A 15677-nucleotide genomic window follows, 5' to 3' on the forward strand; every position below is an offset into this window, starting at 1 on the left:
TTAATCTGGTTTTTAACTTTTTTTTTTTTTTAGCTTTTCTAAAAATGTTTTTTATTTATTTTTTGAGAGAGACAGTGTGAGCAGGGGAGGGACAGAGACAGAGAGGGAGAGACAGAATCTGAAGACAGGCTCCAGGCTCTGAGCTGTCAACACAGAGCCCAACGGGGGGCTTGAACCCACGAACTGCAGGATCACGACCTGAGCCATAGTCAGACACTCAACCGACTGAGCCACCCAGGCGCGCCCCCTCCCTTTTTTTTTTTTTTTTTTAAAATACTCACAAGAGAGCCCTGATAGGTCTGGACCCATGAGCAAACAGGATGAGTGTGTGCCTAGGGGCATTTTGAGGTGAAGGTGGTCCCCACTTAATTTTGTGGGTAATTTTTCACCTGTCTAGTACTGTTCAGGTCTCTACCCAATAGCCAATGTTCCCAGATAATATTCCCTCCGCCTTCTTTGTAGACAGAGGTGAACCTACGCTCTACATGTTACATGTGATGGGTAACAAATGCCCACAGACGTGGTGGCCTAAAGCCAGCCTCAGCCAGGCCACAAAGTGGCAGCAACCTTGGATGCCTGGGGCAGAATACCCTCACCTCCTCCAGCTCCGATGGCTGCTGGCGGCCTATGGAGGCTCATCTCTGCCTCCGTGCTCACACGGCCTCCTCCTCCCTGTGCAATGTCCCCCGTCTCTCATTTGTGAGTGCCCTTGAGGATGGCATTTCGGGTTCACCCAGATGTCCAGGATAACCTCCTCATCTCCAAAGCCTTAGTTTGATCACACCTGCAAAAACTTAACCTTGTGAGGTTACGTTCTCAGATCCTCAGAATCAGGTGCTGATACCTTTCTGCGTCACCAGTCAGCGCATCACAAGCCCCAGAGCTTTCTCCCCCCCACCGCCCCACCCCCCCAGGAGGGTCTAGGCCGGGCAGGTGCCCTGCCTGATAATCTACCAGGGCCCAGATTGAGGGCCCTAATAGAAAGCCCTTGCTTAGCTCATTTGCTGCTCTCCTTTTCTTTGTCTTCCTCTCAAGAGGAAGCGTAAAGTGTAAGGGAAGAAGAGGTCCAGCCCACGAATACGAGGAGAGCCCCAGTCTGGCTCAGCAGGGGGCTGGGACCAGGCCGGGCCTCTGTTGTCTTAGCCACCAAGAGGGCCCTTAGAACAGGAAAGTGAAAGGTTAGGATTTAGGCCCTCTTGCTAATCCCAAGATGAGGTGATTCACTTCCTATCTGCTGCCTCTTCCTTACTTAGGGGCTTTTAGGAAACCCCCAGGGCCTCAGAATTTACCCTTGGAACATGCAGAATTCATTCTTGTCCTAGCCAGGCAGACCCCACTTCAGGCTCACAATACCAGGAAGGCGCCTCTGGGCTCAGGCGTGTCTTCCCAGGCGCCCACTCCACGGTCAAGACCATGACCCCAGACGGCGCTGTTCCTCTCCACTGTTTGGCCTCAGCAGTCTGCAGCCCCTATGGACATTCCTATTCGTTGAACTGCTTTCCTGGGCTTCACAGGTAGGCACTTGGCCCTCTCCGTGAGGACACGCTCACCCGGCCTGTGAGAGTGTACAGCCCAGCGGCTCCATCCGGGCCGGGCCTCAGGAGGGGGGCGTGGGAAGGGGCTTAGATAGATAGGGGCTGCTGTCTAGACAGCCACAATGTTCTGTCAGCCGTGTGGGTTGACGGGGCAGCCCCAGCTCTTGGGAAGCACAGGTCCTCATTCAAAGTCTGAAAAAGCTCTTTACACTGAGTGGCACAGTACAGCGTTTAAAGAACTCAGCACTGGAGCCAGTCGCTTGGGTTCCAACTGCTACTTGCTAGCGATGGGACATTGGGCACTTTAAAAAGGTCCCTGTGAGTTAACCTACAAAGTGATAGGGACGCCAGGGTACAGAGGAAATGGGATAACGTACGTGAAATACTTAGCACGGCGCCTGGTAGTACGAAGTGTTGTGTGCATATTAGCAGTTCTATGATGAGCAGTGTTTCTCTCTAAGCAAGTCAGCGTTGGAACAGCTACTGCAGGAATTCAGCGCCTGAGCGTTCTCCATATAAAATATTTTATTATAAAAAGCTTAGTTGCACGGCACTTTAGAAGGAACAGAGTTTCACAGCATGCTTCCCTTTTTTGCCCTTACACAGGCGAGACTAGGAAAGTTAGCCAGGAAAGACTCTGGTCTTATGCATCCCCGGGCCCTGGACCCTCAGAGAGCTGATGGCTTCGGGGGCTCGAGACAGCCCCACCTGTGCCTCGCTCCTCCCCTCCCCCTCCCCCAATCATTCAGCCTCTTCTCTTCATTCACGAAACGGGCCCGTGTCCTTTCTATAAGGCTGAGTCACATCTCCTGGCCACAGCTCAGGACTCCGGTGAGGAAAGCAAAGGCATAACTCATTTTCTCTTTGAAAGAAAACAGTCCTAGTGGAAGCAAAACAAAAATCACGACCTAATCCAGCTGCTAGGGGTCCCTCTCCTGATCGGAAAGAGAAGCGTTGTCGCCAACAGCTCTGAGTCGGGAAGAACCACAGGGAAGGTGTCTACGTGGCGGCTCCCCGCCCCCAACGGGTCCACATCCCGAGGTCCGAGGCGGCAGCTCGTTCAGATGCACCTGCTACGTGAGGTTCTGTGGACACCAGTCATCCCCTGGTCCCAGGACCCCCGGCCCCCCACCCCCAGCCACATCGATCTCTGTGCATCTGGCCCCTCTGCTTCTCAACGGCAGCTGAAGTGGCTTCCCTGGGGGTCCGTGGTGTGGAGGGTGAGCCACCGGAGGGCCACACCGAGTGGGGCCGTCAGTCAGGCGGCCGGGCGTCCGAAGGCTTCTCCGGGACTTCGTCGTACTGTGGCGGGGGAGTCAAAGGCTCGATGGAGGGAGGAGGGACATTTTTGTCCGGGAGGTTGATCCTGAAGTCTTTGAGGTGAAGCTTTTCTGATTTAATCCTTCGGACTTTCAGCGGCTTCAGGCGTTTGGCCAACTTGGAGTTCTGCCTGTCTGGCGGGTTCCCCGGGCTGGTCTCTGTGCTGGCCCTGGCTGCTGTGGGGCTCGACTCGTCAAGCCCCGTCAAGGACTCATAGGAGGGGAGAGAGACGCTCATCCTCGGGTTCTGGTCCAGGTCCTGCGCTTCTGAGTACTCTGTGTTCATCACTTCCTCGTAGCTGGGGACGTAGTACCTTGAGGAGGCGTCCTCCTCCTCCTCCTGGCTGCGGGGTAACAAACAGCAACATGGAGAGGGTTAGCACGCATTCATGCCACTGAAAATCAAAGTAGGCGAGCTCCCCATCCCGGGTCAGCCCTGGGTCCTCCTCCAGAGCCTTGGGATCAACCCAGGAGTAACAAAAGCTGCCACTTCAACTGTTTGCTAGGAGTCGGGTGCTGTTCTAGGTACTTTAACGCATACCCACCGGTTACATCTTCCTAACAACGCTGTGAGTTAAGTACCGTCATTATACCCATTTTGTGGACGGGGAAGAGGATACATCAAGGTTATGTGACTCGGTCATAAATTTAGGAAGTGGGAGAACAGCAACTGGACACCACACTCTCACTGTGCCGTGGGCTTTTCCGGACTCCGGTCATCCCAGAGCCGTGACATTCGATGCGGCTAGGACCTCACCAAAGGTGCTGTTATAACCTCCTTTTCTCGATGTGGTACATTTATGGTCCCACGTTAGCCACTGTAGATCAATGGCGGCTGCGTGCAGAATGCCACTGAATGGGCGTGTCATAATGCAGCCTGAATGACGGATAGTTAGGTCGGTTCTCAGGTTTTGCTCTTCTCGGCAATGCTCTGCTAAACAGATGGGTACGGACTCCTTTGTGCTGTGTGACTATCTTCCAAGGATCATCCCTCAGAGACAGAAGGGACAGGTTCATCCACACATCTCCAATACCTCCTCTTACTGTGAAACTCCCCTCAGAAAGGTGGGGTCAGTGGCCACCCCCATTTCCCTACAGCTCCCCAACCCCGGGCGCTGCCTGCCTTCACCATTCCGATAGGCAAAGAATAATGACATCTACTTTGTGTTTTCGTTTTGTGCCTAATGAGGTTGACTAAACATGAATGGGACGCTTGCTTGTATCCTTTGTCCATTTTCCTACCAGTGTGTTCATCTTTCACGTTTGTTTGTAAGGGCTCTTTCTATAGTCGGGACCTCAGCCTTTAACAGCTGTTCCCCAGCTCAGCGCTCGTCTCTCGAATGCGTTTGTGGCATCTCTGGTCCAAGGCACACACCGCAGCGCGCCAGGGTAAATGCACGGGCAGTATGTCTGGTGGGGCTTGGGCCACCCAGGCCCCGTGCGGCTTCCCCGCGGCTGTCAAAATCTTGGTACATCTGTGACCCGTTTGTACTGCGTTATTTGGGACGCTCTGGGGTAGAAGTGTATTTGGGCAATTATAAATGGCTGTACGGAGCCTTAGTGGGGGGAAGTGGGAGGGTAGAGTCTCCTAGGCTAAAACGGGGTCTTCAGTGAGCCCTGGGAGCGTGCCCACGTGTGTCCCCCCCCACCACCCCACCACGCCCCGGTCTGGGGGGTGCGAGCCGGTCCTCACCTGTCTTCCTCCGGGGCTTGCTGCTCGGCCCCCGCCTGGTGTTGGATGTGGGCCATCTCCTCGCTCTGCCGCCGCTTTCTCTTGTCCCGGATGCTCAGGCAGATGGAGAGCAGCAGCAGCATCACCCCAGCCCCGACCAGCACGTAGGCCACCGAGAAGGTCTTGCTCTTGAGGATCCCGCTGCCGATCTCGGTCTTGTTCCCCTGAGCGGTGGGCTTCTCGGCGGCGCTGAAGCCGGGCACCAGGTTCCACATGGCCATGATGACCCCGAGAACCAGCATCCCCAGGCCGATGGCGGTCAGCGCGTAGTGGGAGCCGTTGGCCTTCGACTGGGCCATCATGCCAGTGGGGGCAGGGCGAGGCCCGGCTCAGAGGAGGGAGAATGAGAGAGAAGGGCAGCGGTGGCAAAGAGCAACAAACACCCGCTCAACGCGCTGAACAAAGTCCCTAGGGCCCCACTGAGGCAACAGCGGCTGAGCTCTCAAGGGAGGGCGTCGAGAAAGTTCGAGGCATCCCGTGGGATTGGCTGTGGCCGAGAGATCTGGAAGGAAAGCGCAGAGAGGAGAGAGGAAGGTGAGTTCGGATCCGAGACGCTCCGTGCGCCCAAGCAGCTACCACGCCGGACGGAGCCAGGGCTCTGGCCCGGCCTCGCCTCTGATGCCTTCCAGATGCATCACGGGCTGCGCTCGGCTCCCTCTGCGCGCCTGCGGGAGGAGGGCTGGTCCGCCCACCCCACCCAAAAAGGAAAAGCCAGACCTTTCCATGCAGGAGACCAGAAAGGTCAGAGCTCCGGGTCCTTAAAACATTTTGTGGAATTTAATGAAGTGCAGTGAAATCTGAGCTCTCACTGGGTCCAGCGGGGAGCGAGAAGGACGGGATGCACAGCTGGGGTCAGTCAGCGGTACCCAGGTCGCCTGGGTGCGGGGCATCCGTCAGTGAAATGTCCCAGTCCACACAGCCTACGGTCTGGTCACCACCCTCAATGGCTCCCCGTTTCCTGCAGCAGGAAGCCCAGGCTCCTAGAATCACGCCTGTGACTCCCTCTCCCCCCCACCCCGGCCCCCACTCTCTCCCCCCACCCTTCTCCGCCACCCCCTCTAGCCTCTCTGCAGCTGTCTGGTCACCCCTGCTCAGCTGCCCCTCTCCGGGGGCTCCCACAAGCCCCCGCAACTGCTGTGGCCAGGCTCCCTTCATCTTCGCACCAAGGACGTGGCAGGGACTGCAAACATGTCTGCCGATTCACTGAATGAAATGCAGAGGCCACCCGAAGCCATGCTCTGAGGCTAGCCTCCCTTCAGCCATATGGAGTTTTGTTTTTCTTTTTTTAAATGTTTATTTTATTTTTGAGAGAGAGAGAGAGAGAGAGAGCACATGTGCAGGAGGGGAGAGAGAGAGGGAGACACGGAATCCGAAACAGGCTCCAGGCTCTGAGCTAGCTGTCAGCACAGAGCCCGACGCGGGGCTCGAACCCACAAACTGTGAGATCATGACCTGAGCCGAAGTCGGAAGCTTATCTAACTGCGCCACCCAGGAACCCCCGGGGTTTTGCTTTTCTTAAAGGGGCAAGCTTCTGCCCCTTCCTCATCGTAGCTGCCATGCCCGGCTGCATGAGATACCCTCTTCCCCTGAAGCATCTCAGAGACCCTGCGCTAAAGGGAGCAGCCCCCCGTCCTGGGGTTCCATGACCATTTGTTGGCTGGGAGAGTGAGTCAGACACGCAAGGCCCCTGAAGGTTTAGCTCAGAACACTCTCAGGGACCAGATGGACCAGCGAGCAGCACCGTTCCGGGCTATTCCCGGGATAGCAACCTTTGTAGAACAGTAAAACTTGACAGATGTTTGGATGGGCAAGGCCCTGTGTTCAATTCTGCATTCTTTCCAATCTTTCCAGAAGGACGGCTAACCAGGCCACTTGAAATCTATTCCTGCAGAGATATTTTCTCATCAAACAACGGGCTCAAATCTGAAACTGGCCACTTTGTTAAAAAAAAATACTCTAAAAATATTTGGGATAATCTCCTTTATTGGCTTGGGGTCTATTCTTTTTTGCACTCAACAAATATTTCTTGCACATCTGCTAAGCAGTGGTAGGCACTGGAGAAACACCAGTGAGCAAGTTAAGGGCTAGTGGGGCTTCTGGGACAGCAGGAAAAAGTCTACAAGGAAAAACAGCAAAGTGGGAAGAAAGTGTAGATGCCATAATTTGGTAGGTGTGTGTCCTATATGGAAAGTCTCCATGAGTGAGAAGTCCCACTACACACAATAGGGTCTGCACCCTGTTCGTGCTATCCTACATGTATTTGTGCGTATGCACATATGCATACACCCTGGTGCACGGACATGTATGCGTGTGCATGCAGGGCACTGAACAAGGACCCCATCCCGCTGCAGCCAGTGGCAGTGGGATCAGTGAAAAGTATACACAAGGGTGTTTGTTTCTTCCAATAGCACTCACAGCCAGCAAAGGAAAGGAGGAGGAGACTGGCGGTTCTGCCATATGGATCTGAGACAGCGCCAGCAGGGGAGGGCTCTGGGTGCAGAGGTGCAGCCTGAGGCTGGTGCGGGAAGCAGGAGATGAAAAAGCCCATTACTGAGCACCTGCTGGAGGGCCCGGCAGGTAGGCTTGTACCTGGAGGGCTGGCAGTGTGTTTTCTGAACCAGTGATCGGGGCCACCTCAACATTCCACCTTCCCTGCTCTCTCAACTCCAGCTTTGGCTTTATCCTGTCGCATGAGTAAAACAAGCCTCAGGTAAGCGCCGCCGACAGAGATGAAAAGGTCAGGATTCATACACTTGAGCCCGTCCAATTGTCAGTGGTTGAAAACAGGCAATAATACCCAGTATGTATAATGGGATTGGGATAAGCCATTTCCTACCATTTTTCTGGATGGTATTTAGGGATCAAACGTTTCAAAAATGCTTATACCGTTTGGCTCTGTAATTCCAACTTCTAAGAATTATGTACGGGGCGAGAATAGTCATCGTAGCTTTGTAGGATTGGGAAACTAGACACTACTTAAATAGCCAATAATCTGCATCTGGGTAAATAAAATACAGTATGTGTGTTTATTAAATTATAGTTTCCAGCCAGCTAATGATACATTTTAAAGTCAAACAAGGTTAAAGAAAACGGTATGTGCAGTGAGATTATAATTAAAAAAATTCTATCCATAGCCGTGTATATATGAACACACAGGAAAGAAGCCTGGACGATCCTCCTTATGTTAACACAAAGAGATAAAGTATTTTCATATATATTAACACGTTAGTAAAAATCTCAGAGGAGGGACACTTTCCAAATTCAGCAATGACTGCTTCTGAGAAGGGAGAGGGCTTGGGGAGTATAGCGTTTACTCCATTTCTGTATTTTGAATGGGTTACAATCGGACTGTGTTGTTGCAAGGCGACTTAGCTTGGTGGTTAATCGTGAATTTTGGAATCAGCGTGGATCCTCACTCTACTTTCCTAGCTGTGTGACTCTGGGCAGGGTACTTAACCTGGCTGTGCCTCAGTATCCACAACTGTAAAGCGGAAATAAAAGCTTTCTAGTACTCACTTCATAGGTGGTTTTTTTTTTTTAACTTTTTCAATGTTTGTTTATTTATTTATTTTACAATGTTTTATTTATTTCTGAGAGACAGAGACAGCGTGAGCAGGGGAGGGTCAGAGAGAGAGGGGATACAGAATCTGAAACAGGCGCCACGCTCTGAGCTGGCTGTCAGCACAGAGCTTGACACGGGGCTCAAACCCACGAACAGTGAGATCATGACCTGAGCCAAAGTTGGACGCTTAACCAACTGAGCCACCCAGGTGCCCCCAATGTTTATTAATTTTTGAGAGACAGAGAGACAGAGTATGAGTGGGGGAAAGGCAGAGAGAGAGGGAGACACAGAATCTGAAGCAACCTCCAGGCTCTGAGCTGTCAGCACAGGGCCCAACGCGGGGCTTGCACTCACAAACTGAGATCATGACCTGAGCCGAAGTTGGACGCTTAACCAACTGAGCCACCCAGGTGCCCCAGGAGAGTTTTGATAAGTGAACAAGTCAAGATATATAAAGCACCAAGAACTGTGTGTGACCAGCACAAGTGTAGGTTCTTATAAAAAGATTTGTTATTTAATATCATGTAAAGCTTGCGTTCTCAGTGGGGCGAGACCACCCACAAAGGGGGGCAAAGATTGGTTCTTGGGGATGGTGCAAAACAGTCTTGGATATTATAATGGCTTGGGGCCCTCCGTAATACATAAATAGACACATTAAAATTTCATAGGGTGGAGGCATTACAAAGACAATGTCTAAAAAGACTCTTTAGGGGACAACATTGGGGGAAAAAGGTTGAGAAACACTATTTAATGTCTTACATTAAATTTCAAAACACTCAAATTATGCATACCTCGGTGGTTTTAGTTGTGTGTGTGTGTATGTGTGTGTGTGTGTGTGTGTGTGTGTGTGTGTGGTGGGATTCAAACGATTTTTATTGTCTTTTTCTTCCTGGGAGAGTAAGAATTGGAAACAGAAATGTGCCTGTGTTGCTCTTAGAAAAAACAAATAAAATAAAGGTTTTTGTGTTTGGGGGTCGTGGCCGATGGTCGCTTCACATCGCTCGTGGGTTCCGCCCTCCCTCTGCAGCCCAGGACCCTGGTGGGTCGTCCGGAGGATGCGGAAACCCCAGAGCTGCAGCTGCTGGCTATTGATGTTGTTTCTGGCTCGTTGGCCCACGTTATATTTAGCATGATGTTCTTTCCCTTTCAAAAATATGGAAAGAAGCTAATTTTGTGCTTGGAGGATTTGGAGCACATAGTTTCCAACACGTCCCTAAATCAGGGCAGCCTTGGTGGGCAGCATAGGGTCCCAGCTCAGTGAGACTCACCTCTGACTGGACCCATCATGGCTCATGGTCAAGGGGGGCCTATGGGATAAGTGAGTGATCCTATACCTGGGTGTTCAAGAAAAGTTGTTAAGCAGGTAAGGGAAGCACGTACCTGTTGTTACCTGGGGCACTCAGGGCAGTCTGGGAAACAATTCTTCATGCTAAAATCTTGAGTAAAGGATCCACCTGTAAAAAATCAGAAACACGGCTTTCTAAGTAAGCAGTGAGCATTTCTTTCTTTAAAAAAAATTTTTTTTAACACTTATTCAGTTTTGAGAGACAGAGAGTGAGTGGGGGGTGTGGGGCACAGAGAGAGAGGGAGTCACAGAATCTGAAGCAGGCTCCAGGCTCTGAGCTGTAAGCACAGAACCCGACGCGGGCTCGAACTCAGGAACCGTGAGATCATGACCTGAGCCAAAGTTGGACATTTAACCGACTGAGCCACCCAGGCGTCCCAGCAGTGAGCATTTCAATCTGAGGTGCTTCTTGGGTGAGTGGGTATGTGTTTCCTTTGTTTTTTCTTGGGAGAGGGAGGGCATTGATTGGGGTACACGCAAGAAGTGTCCCAAAAGAAACCAAGGCCCTGTACCAAAAAAGGGGGGCCGCGGAAGGAAGACAGTCCGGTAGCTGCATTTACCACACCCTTATGTGGTTCTATCCATCTTACACACGTGCTTTGGAGGCTCGAAGCAGAGGAAACACTCCCCCAAGTCACTTTATGAGGGGTGTATACTCGATCCCCAAAGTAAACATGGACAAGGCAAGAGAGGAAAATGACTGGCCAATGTGATCTGTGTGCACACACACAAAAGTCCTAAACAAAATGTCAGCAAATGGAATCCCACGATGTCGTTTTAAAGGCAGACATTTACATCATACATCACAATCGCGTCGGGTTTATCCCAAGAATGTAGGATTGGCTCAACAGGAGGAAACGCATGATGCCCGGTGCCAGGAAGAAGGATGGGCCAGGATGGCATTAGCCACTGGGGTATTACATGGCCATGAAAATGAATAACCCGCAGCTACATGCACCGACATTGCCCATTTTGACAAACGTGATGCTGAACGGGAAGGCCATCCCGCATGTTTCCATCTATAGGAAGTTCCGAATGAGGCAAAACCAAACAACATGTTGCTATTTTTGTAATATGAGGAAGAAATGCAAAGGTTGTAAACTAAAATTCAGGATCATAGTTACCTCCTTGGAGGAGGGAGAAACAGTGCCTAGAGAGGGGACAGAGAAGGGTACGTGGGTGTTTACTTATTACATGACTCCTTAAACCTCATGGATCTGACAGAGACCCTTTTGATTGGTTGAATTATTTTGCAATAGTAGGAACTGAATAGGAATTTTAAGAGCCCACCAACATTTTCCCAACACTCTTAGCATAAAATCCAAACTCTTTTGTCCCACCAGATTGGATTGGCTCCTGCCTCTCTCATCCCTTTTCTCTTGGCTCACCAACCCTCAGTGGCTTCTGTTCTGTTTTTCCATTCACACCAAGCACCTCCTGCCACAGGGCCTTTGCACTTGCTGTTCCCAGTACCTGAAACACTTTGCCATCTGTCTCTTTGGTCTGGCTATTTAAAAAAAATTTTTTTTTTCATGTTTATTTGTTTTCAAGAGAGAGACACACACAGAGTGCGAGCGGGGGAGGGTCAGAGAGAGAGGGAGACACAGAATCTGAAGCAGACTCTAGGCTCTGAGCTGTCAGCACAGAGCCCGATGCGGGGCTTGAGCCCATGAACCGCGAGATCATGACCTGAGCTGAAGTTGGCACTTAACCGACTGAGCCATCCAGGTACCCCTGGTCTGGCTCCTTTTTACTACTTCTGTCTCTTAGCTCAAATTCCATCCCCTCAGCAAGGGTGTCCCTAACCGCTCTATAAAAAATAGCCCTCCTTCACCCAGCTACCTCCTTGACGACATTCCTTCCCATGGATGGATGACGTTACATCACAATCTATAATAGTATTGTTTTGTTTTCTTTTTGGCTCCCTGGTTCCCCCGCTGGACTATAAGCTCCCTGAAATAAACTTATCATTACGGAAGCTAACAGTGCTTAATAACTATTCATAGAACGAATATCTGGCAAGTTAAAAAGTTTAATGTCCCACATCATTTTGCTGAAATTCCTAGCCCACAGTTGGCCCTGAGGGGGAGAGGATTGGTCAGAGCAACTTTCAGGAGTATCCCGTACGCAGACGATTTGCTGACAACATGGAGGAGGTGCTCAGGTTAATTCTGATTTCCGTCCGGGCCCAAGGGGGTGACTACCAACGTGCCCTGGTGGGGCTGAGATGTTGGCGTTCCCTGGCATTTCTAGGCAGGAGTCGGCAGGGGTGAGGACCCTGAGCCTCCTTCCTGTTGGGCAGCCGCGGGCTTCCCTCCCAGGTGCAGCCCTGGCCCAACCAGAGGCAGCATGGATTTCGGGGTGGGGGCGGGCAGTCACAGCCCTGGACACGAGATGGACATGAACGCACCCCACTCGGCCGAGACCCCAGTCCATCCCACACCTAGACTGGAGTTTCTAGGCGTCCAACATGAAGACGACGCCTGGAATAAAATCAAACGAAAGAAAAGGAAAAGAGGCTCTGTTCTGGCTGAAACGGAGCCAAGGGTCCCCAGTGATGGTGGAGCGTTCCCTTGCCCCGTTCCTGCAGGATCCCAGAAGTTCTCTGGAACGCGGTTTAGAAACCGAGGATCTGATCTAGACCCGTGGGCGGCCACGAAGCTTGCCCCCTGGCCCAGAGACGTCCCGCCTTCCCCGGGAGGGGACCTCAGGCCTGGCGGTGTGACCAGTTCCCAGGACAAAGAGCCTCCTTGACCGTCTCCCTGTGCCCCCAGCTCTTCCTGCCAAGCTGCATAATTGGGAAAGGGATCCCCCCACCCCCACCCCACTGCATTCGCAGGGAACCAGGCCACATTCCCATCACAAAGGAAGAACTCAGTGGGGCCCTCTGGGCCAAGTTTCAGCCCTGAGTCACTTTTGTCACCAAGTTCCGGTCCCATGCAGCTGGGACAGGAGGAGAAGGGGCCTGAGCCACCACTGCTGCTGCTCCCCTCCTGCCTGGGAGGGTCAGGCCACCTCCCTCCCAACCAAGGTCAAAGGCATCAGGTTCCCATTCATTCAGAGCACGTTCTTGTAGACTGAGCACCTGTGGCCAAATGAGTCATACAGGTAGAGGGGAGGGAGGAGGGCTGCCTGGGCCCTGAGAGAGCCGACAGTAAAGCAAAAGAGGCTAAGTGATCCTCGAGGCAGAGAAAGAACCGTAGGAGGGGCAGTGGAAGTCCCAGCAGCAGCAACCTTCAAGGAGAGAGGAGCCCCACCATCCCGGAATCTCAGAGAGGTTACAAAATCCGCCCCAGGGCACACAGCGCTAAGCAGCTGGCAAGGTTCAGGGTCAAGTCCAGCTGACTTTGCAAGCGCCCCTCCTTCCCTTGCACCACAAGGCTCCCTGGGCAGGGTGGGCGGGGACAGAAAGGAGCGCTGCAGTTTCTTCTAGGAGATATTTCATCACCAAAGCACGAGGGATAACAGGTGTGCCTTTCTTTTAAAATGGCTTTCTAAAAAATAAAAAATAAAATAAAATGCCTTTCTGAAGGATCTGAGTCCCACAATTCCTGGGTCCCTATTGTGTGCCAGGGGCTTCACGGGGACACATGGATGTGTGAGATACTTTTGCAGTCCAGCAGGAAGACACGTGACTCTTTCTCATAGATGGGAAGTCAACATCAGGTAAGTAAGAGTGAACGTGTGTCAGGTACCAACTCTGTGATAGGCCCTGTGTCTGTATCAAGTGTATGGTCCCCTGATAATTATTATTTCTATTTTACATAGAAGGACACAGAGGCTCAGAGAGGTAAAGGAACTGGTCCAAATTTGCACAGCTAGTATAAAAGGCAGGTATAAGGTATGTCTGATTCTGAAACCCATAAATCACAAGGTAGGACTGCTAAAATGGGGCACATAAAACGAGCCTACAGAAAGGGCGACACCTTAGCATTGAAGCAGGTGGGGAAGGAAGACCCAGAAGCTGTGCAAGGCCTTGAGGTGTATGTAGATTTACCCTGGGTGGAGTTTGGGGGTAAGAGGGGATTAGGGAGATCTGTGGGGAGGGTTCAGTCTGAGAAACTGCACAGAGATGGGAGAGGACAGTTCCCAGAACCTAGCACTTGCTGCAGTGAGAAGAGAAGGGAGTGGTGAAATTTTTAAAATGTGTATTTATTTTTGAGAGAGAGAGAGAGACAGAGCACGAGCTGGGCGGGGAGGGGAGGGGGGCAGAGAGAGAGGGAGACACAGAATCCCAAGCAGGCTCCAGGCTCTGAGCTGTCAGCACAGAGCCTGATGGCGGGGCTCGAACTCACAAGCTGTGAGATGGTGACCTGAGCTGAAGTCAGGCACTTTAACCAACTGAGCCACCCGGGCGCCCCTCAGTGTTTCTTGGGAAATGTGACATCGCTATGATTCCCTGCCAGGACCGAGTCTGGTGCCCATGAGATGCAAGGCAGGAAATAGGGCTCCTACTCAAAGCGAGTCTGACACCTTGGTCCTTCTCCAGACCACTGGTGGCCCGTCCCACCCTGGTGAGCAAGGCCACGCGCAGGCGCTGACCACCCTACCCGGCCCTGGCACCCAGCCAGCAGCAGGACTATCTGCTACTGTTTCCTGGACGCTACTGTGTGCTGGGCTCACACGAAGCGCTTTGCATGGCTGCGCTCACTCACTCCACCCCAGCATCGTATGAGCGAGGTGCTCTTACCCCCACCTTCGTCCGTGCTATCGCTGAATCCACTGAGGCACAGAGAGGTTGAGAAACTTGCCGCAGGTCTCACCATGTGTAAGTGGTGGTCATGTGCACAGAGCCTCAGCCAAACTCCCCAGGGCAAGACAGGCGGGGCCTGAGGCCAGCGGCACGTCCTCCCCCAGACAGGGAGCTGCGGCCACTTCGCCGCTCGGTCAGTGTGCCGGCTGCCCGCCAGGCTCATGCGAACACGGGCACCACGTGGACGGTGCCGATGTCCTTGTGCAGGTCATTTTGGATGCTGACATGAGTCATTCGTCTCTCCTCCCCAAGGGGCATTTTGGAGCAAAACGTAGGCAGACGGGAGAATTTGACTCAGGGACCGCACAGACTGTTTCGGAGTCTCGCCCATGCCCAGCACGCGGTGGGCTTCCCAGGGTGGACTTGGGGCCCGAGGCTGTGTTCCCATCTCGGCCCGGCGACTTCAGGCACCTAGAGGCTACCTCTCACCTCTGACGGCTTTAGCTTTCTCACTGGTCGGGGAGCTGGACGTGGATCGAACTCGTGGGTTCTTACGCGTTACAGGCTCAAAGTTTGCGGGTACAGGTATTTATTCGTTCACTCAGCAAAACATTAACCGGGCCATTACCATGTTCCAGGGCTTGCTGTGTGCTGGGGATAGAGGAACGGCCCGGACCGAAGTCCCCGTCCCCGGAAAGCTCACAGACAATCACCTGTTCTGGAAAAGTCCATACTGTGCTGGATGGGAAGACAGGCTGGGAAAATGACGCCCCCACCTGACCGCGGGCTGGTGGTTGGAAGTGCCGGGCGGGGGGACTTTAAATGGGGTGGTCGGGGAACGCAGTCACTGAGAGAGTGACACATGAGCAGAGCTGTGACAGGTGGCCGGGGAGGGAACTATGTGGCTCTTTGGGCGAAGGACATTCCAGGCAGAGGGAACCAAAGGGAAGAAGCCCCAAGGCAGGAGACTGCCTGGCTGTTTCCAGGGACAGCAAAAGCCAGAAAATCAATGAGTGACTGACTGCAGGAGAGGTTTTCATGCGCCTGGTGGCTGGAAGGGAGTAAGGGCGCCAGGCGTGTTGGCGGTCATTTCCAGGCCTATAGAGGCAGGTGAGCGTACGGAGGCCCGGAGGGGGTGAGAGTCTAGGTCAAGGCCATCGGAGTCGGGGGCGAAGAATCTGGGGTTCAGCTCGGGCCTATTTGCCACTCACCACTCTGTCTGAATTTGGGAGAAGGCATGTGGGAGGCCCCAAACATCCCGGTCCTAATCTGTGGAATTTGTGGCTGTTAACTTACGCGGCAAAAAGAACTTTTCAGATGTGATTACGTTAAGGATCCTGAGATGGGGAGATTAGCCGGGATCATCTAGGTGGGTCCGATTTAATCACAAGTGTCCTTCTACGAGGGAGGCAGTAAGGTCAAAGGAGGAAGTAAGAGATGTCAGTCTGAAGCAAGGGGCTGTGTGATGGGGGGAGGGGCCACGAGCCCTCA

General features: G+C 52.6%; 1 protein-coding gene across 3 annotated transcripts in view; it reads right to left on the reverse strand.

Annotated features, from left to right (window-relative positions):
- Positions 1 to 2051: 2051 nt before the first annotated feature.
- TMEM51 (transmembrane protein 51) overlaps positions 2052 to 15677 on the reverse strand; it is a 55695-nt gene continuing 42069 nt past the window's right edge. For all 3 annotated transcript variants that reach the window (XM_077775687.1, XM_077775689.1, XM_077775688.1), the window contains exons 2-4: positions 9529 to 9602; positions 4548 to 5088; positions 2052 to 3198 (exon numbers count right to left, since the gene is read on the reverse strand). In XM_077775687.1, coding sequence (XP_077631813.1) covers positions 2790 to 3198; positions 4548 to 4888 — 750 coding nt within the window. In that variant the 5' untranslated portion in view covers positions 4889 to 5088; positions 9529 to 9602 and the 3' untranslated portion in view covers positions 2052 to 2789. The remainder of the gene's footprint in view (positions 3199 to 4547; positions 5089 to 9528; positions 9603 to 15677) is intronic.

Source organism: Crocuta crocuta, unplaced genomic scaffold (assembly GCF_008692635.1).
Source record: "Crocuta crocuta isolate KB4526 unplaced genomic scaffold, BGI_CrCroc_1.0 scaffold127, whole genome shotgun sequence".
In the NCBI taxonomy this organism is placed as follows: domain Eukaryota; kingdom Metazoa; phylum Chordata; class Mammalia; order Carnivora; family Hyaenidae; genus Crocuta; species Crocuta crocuta.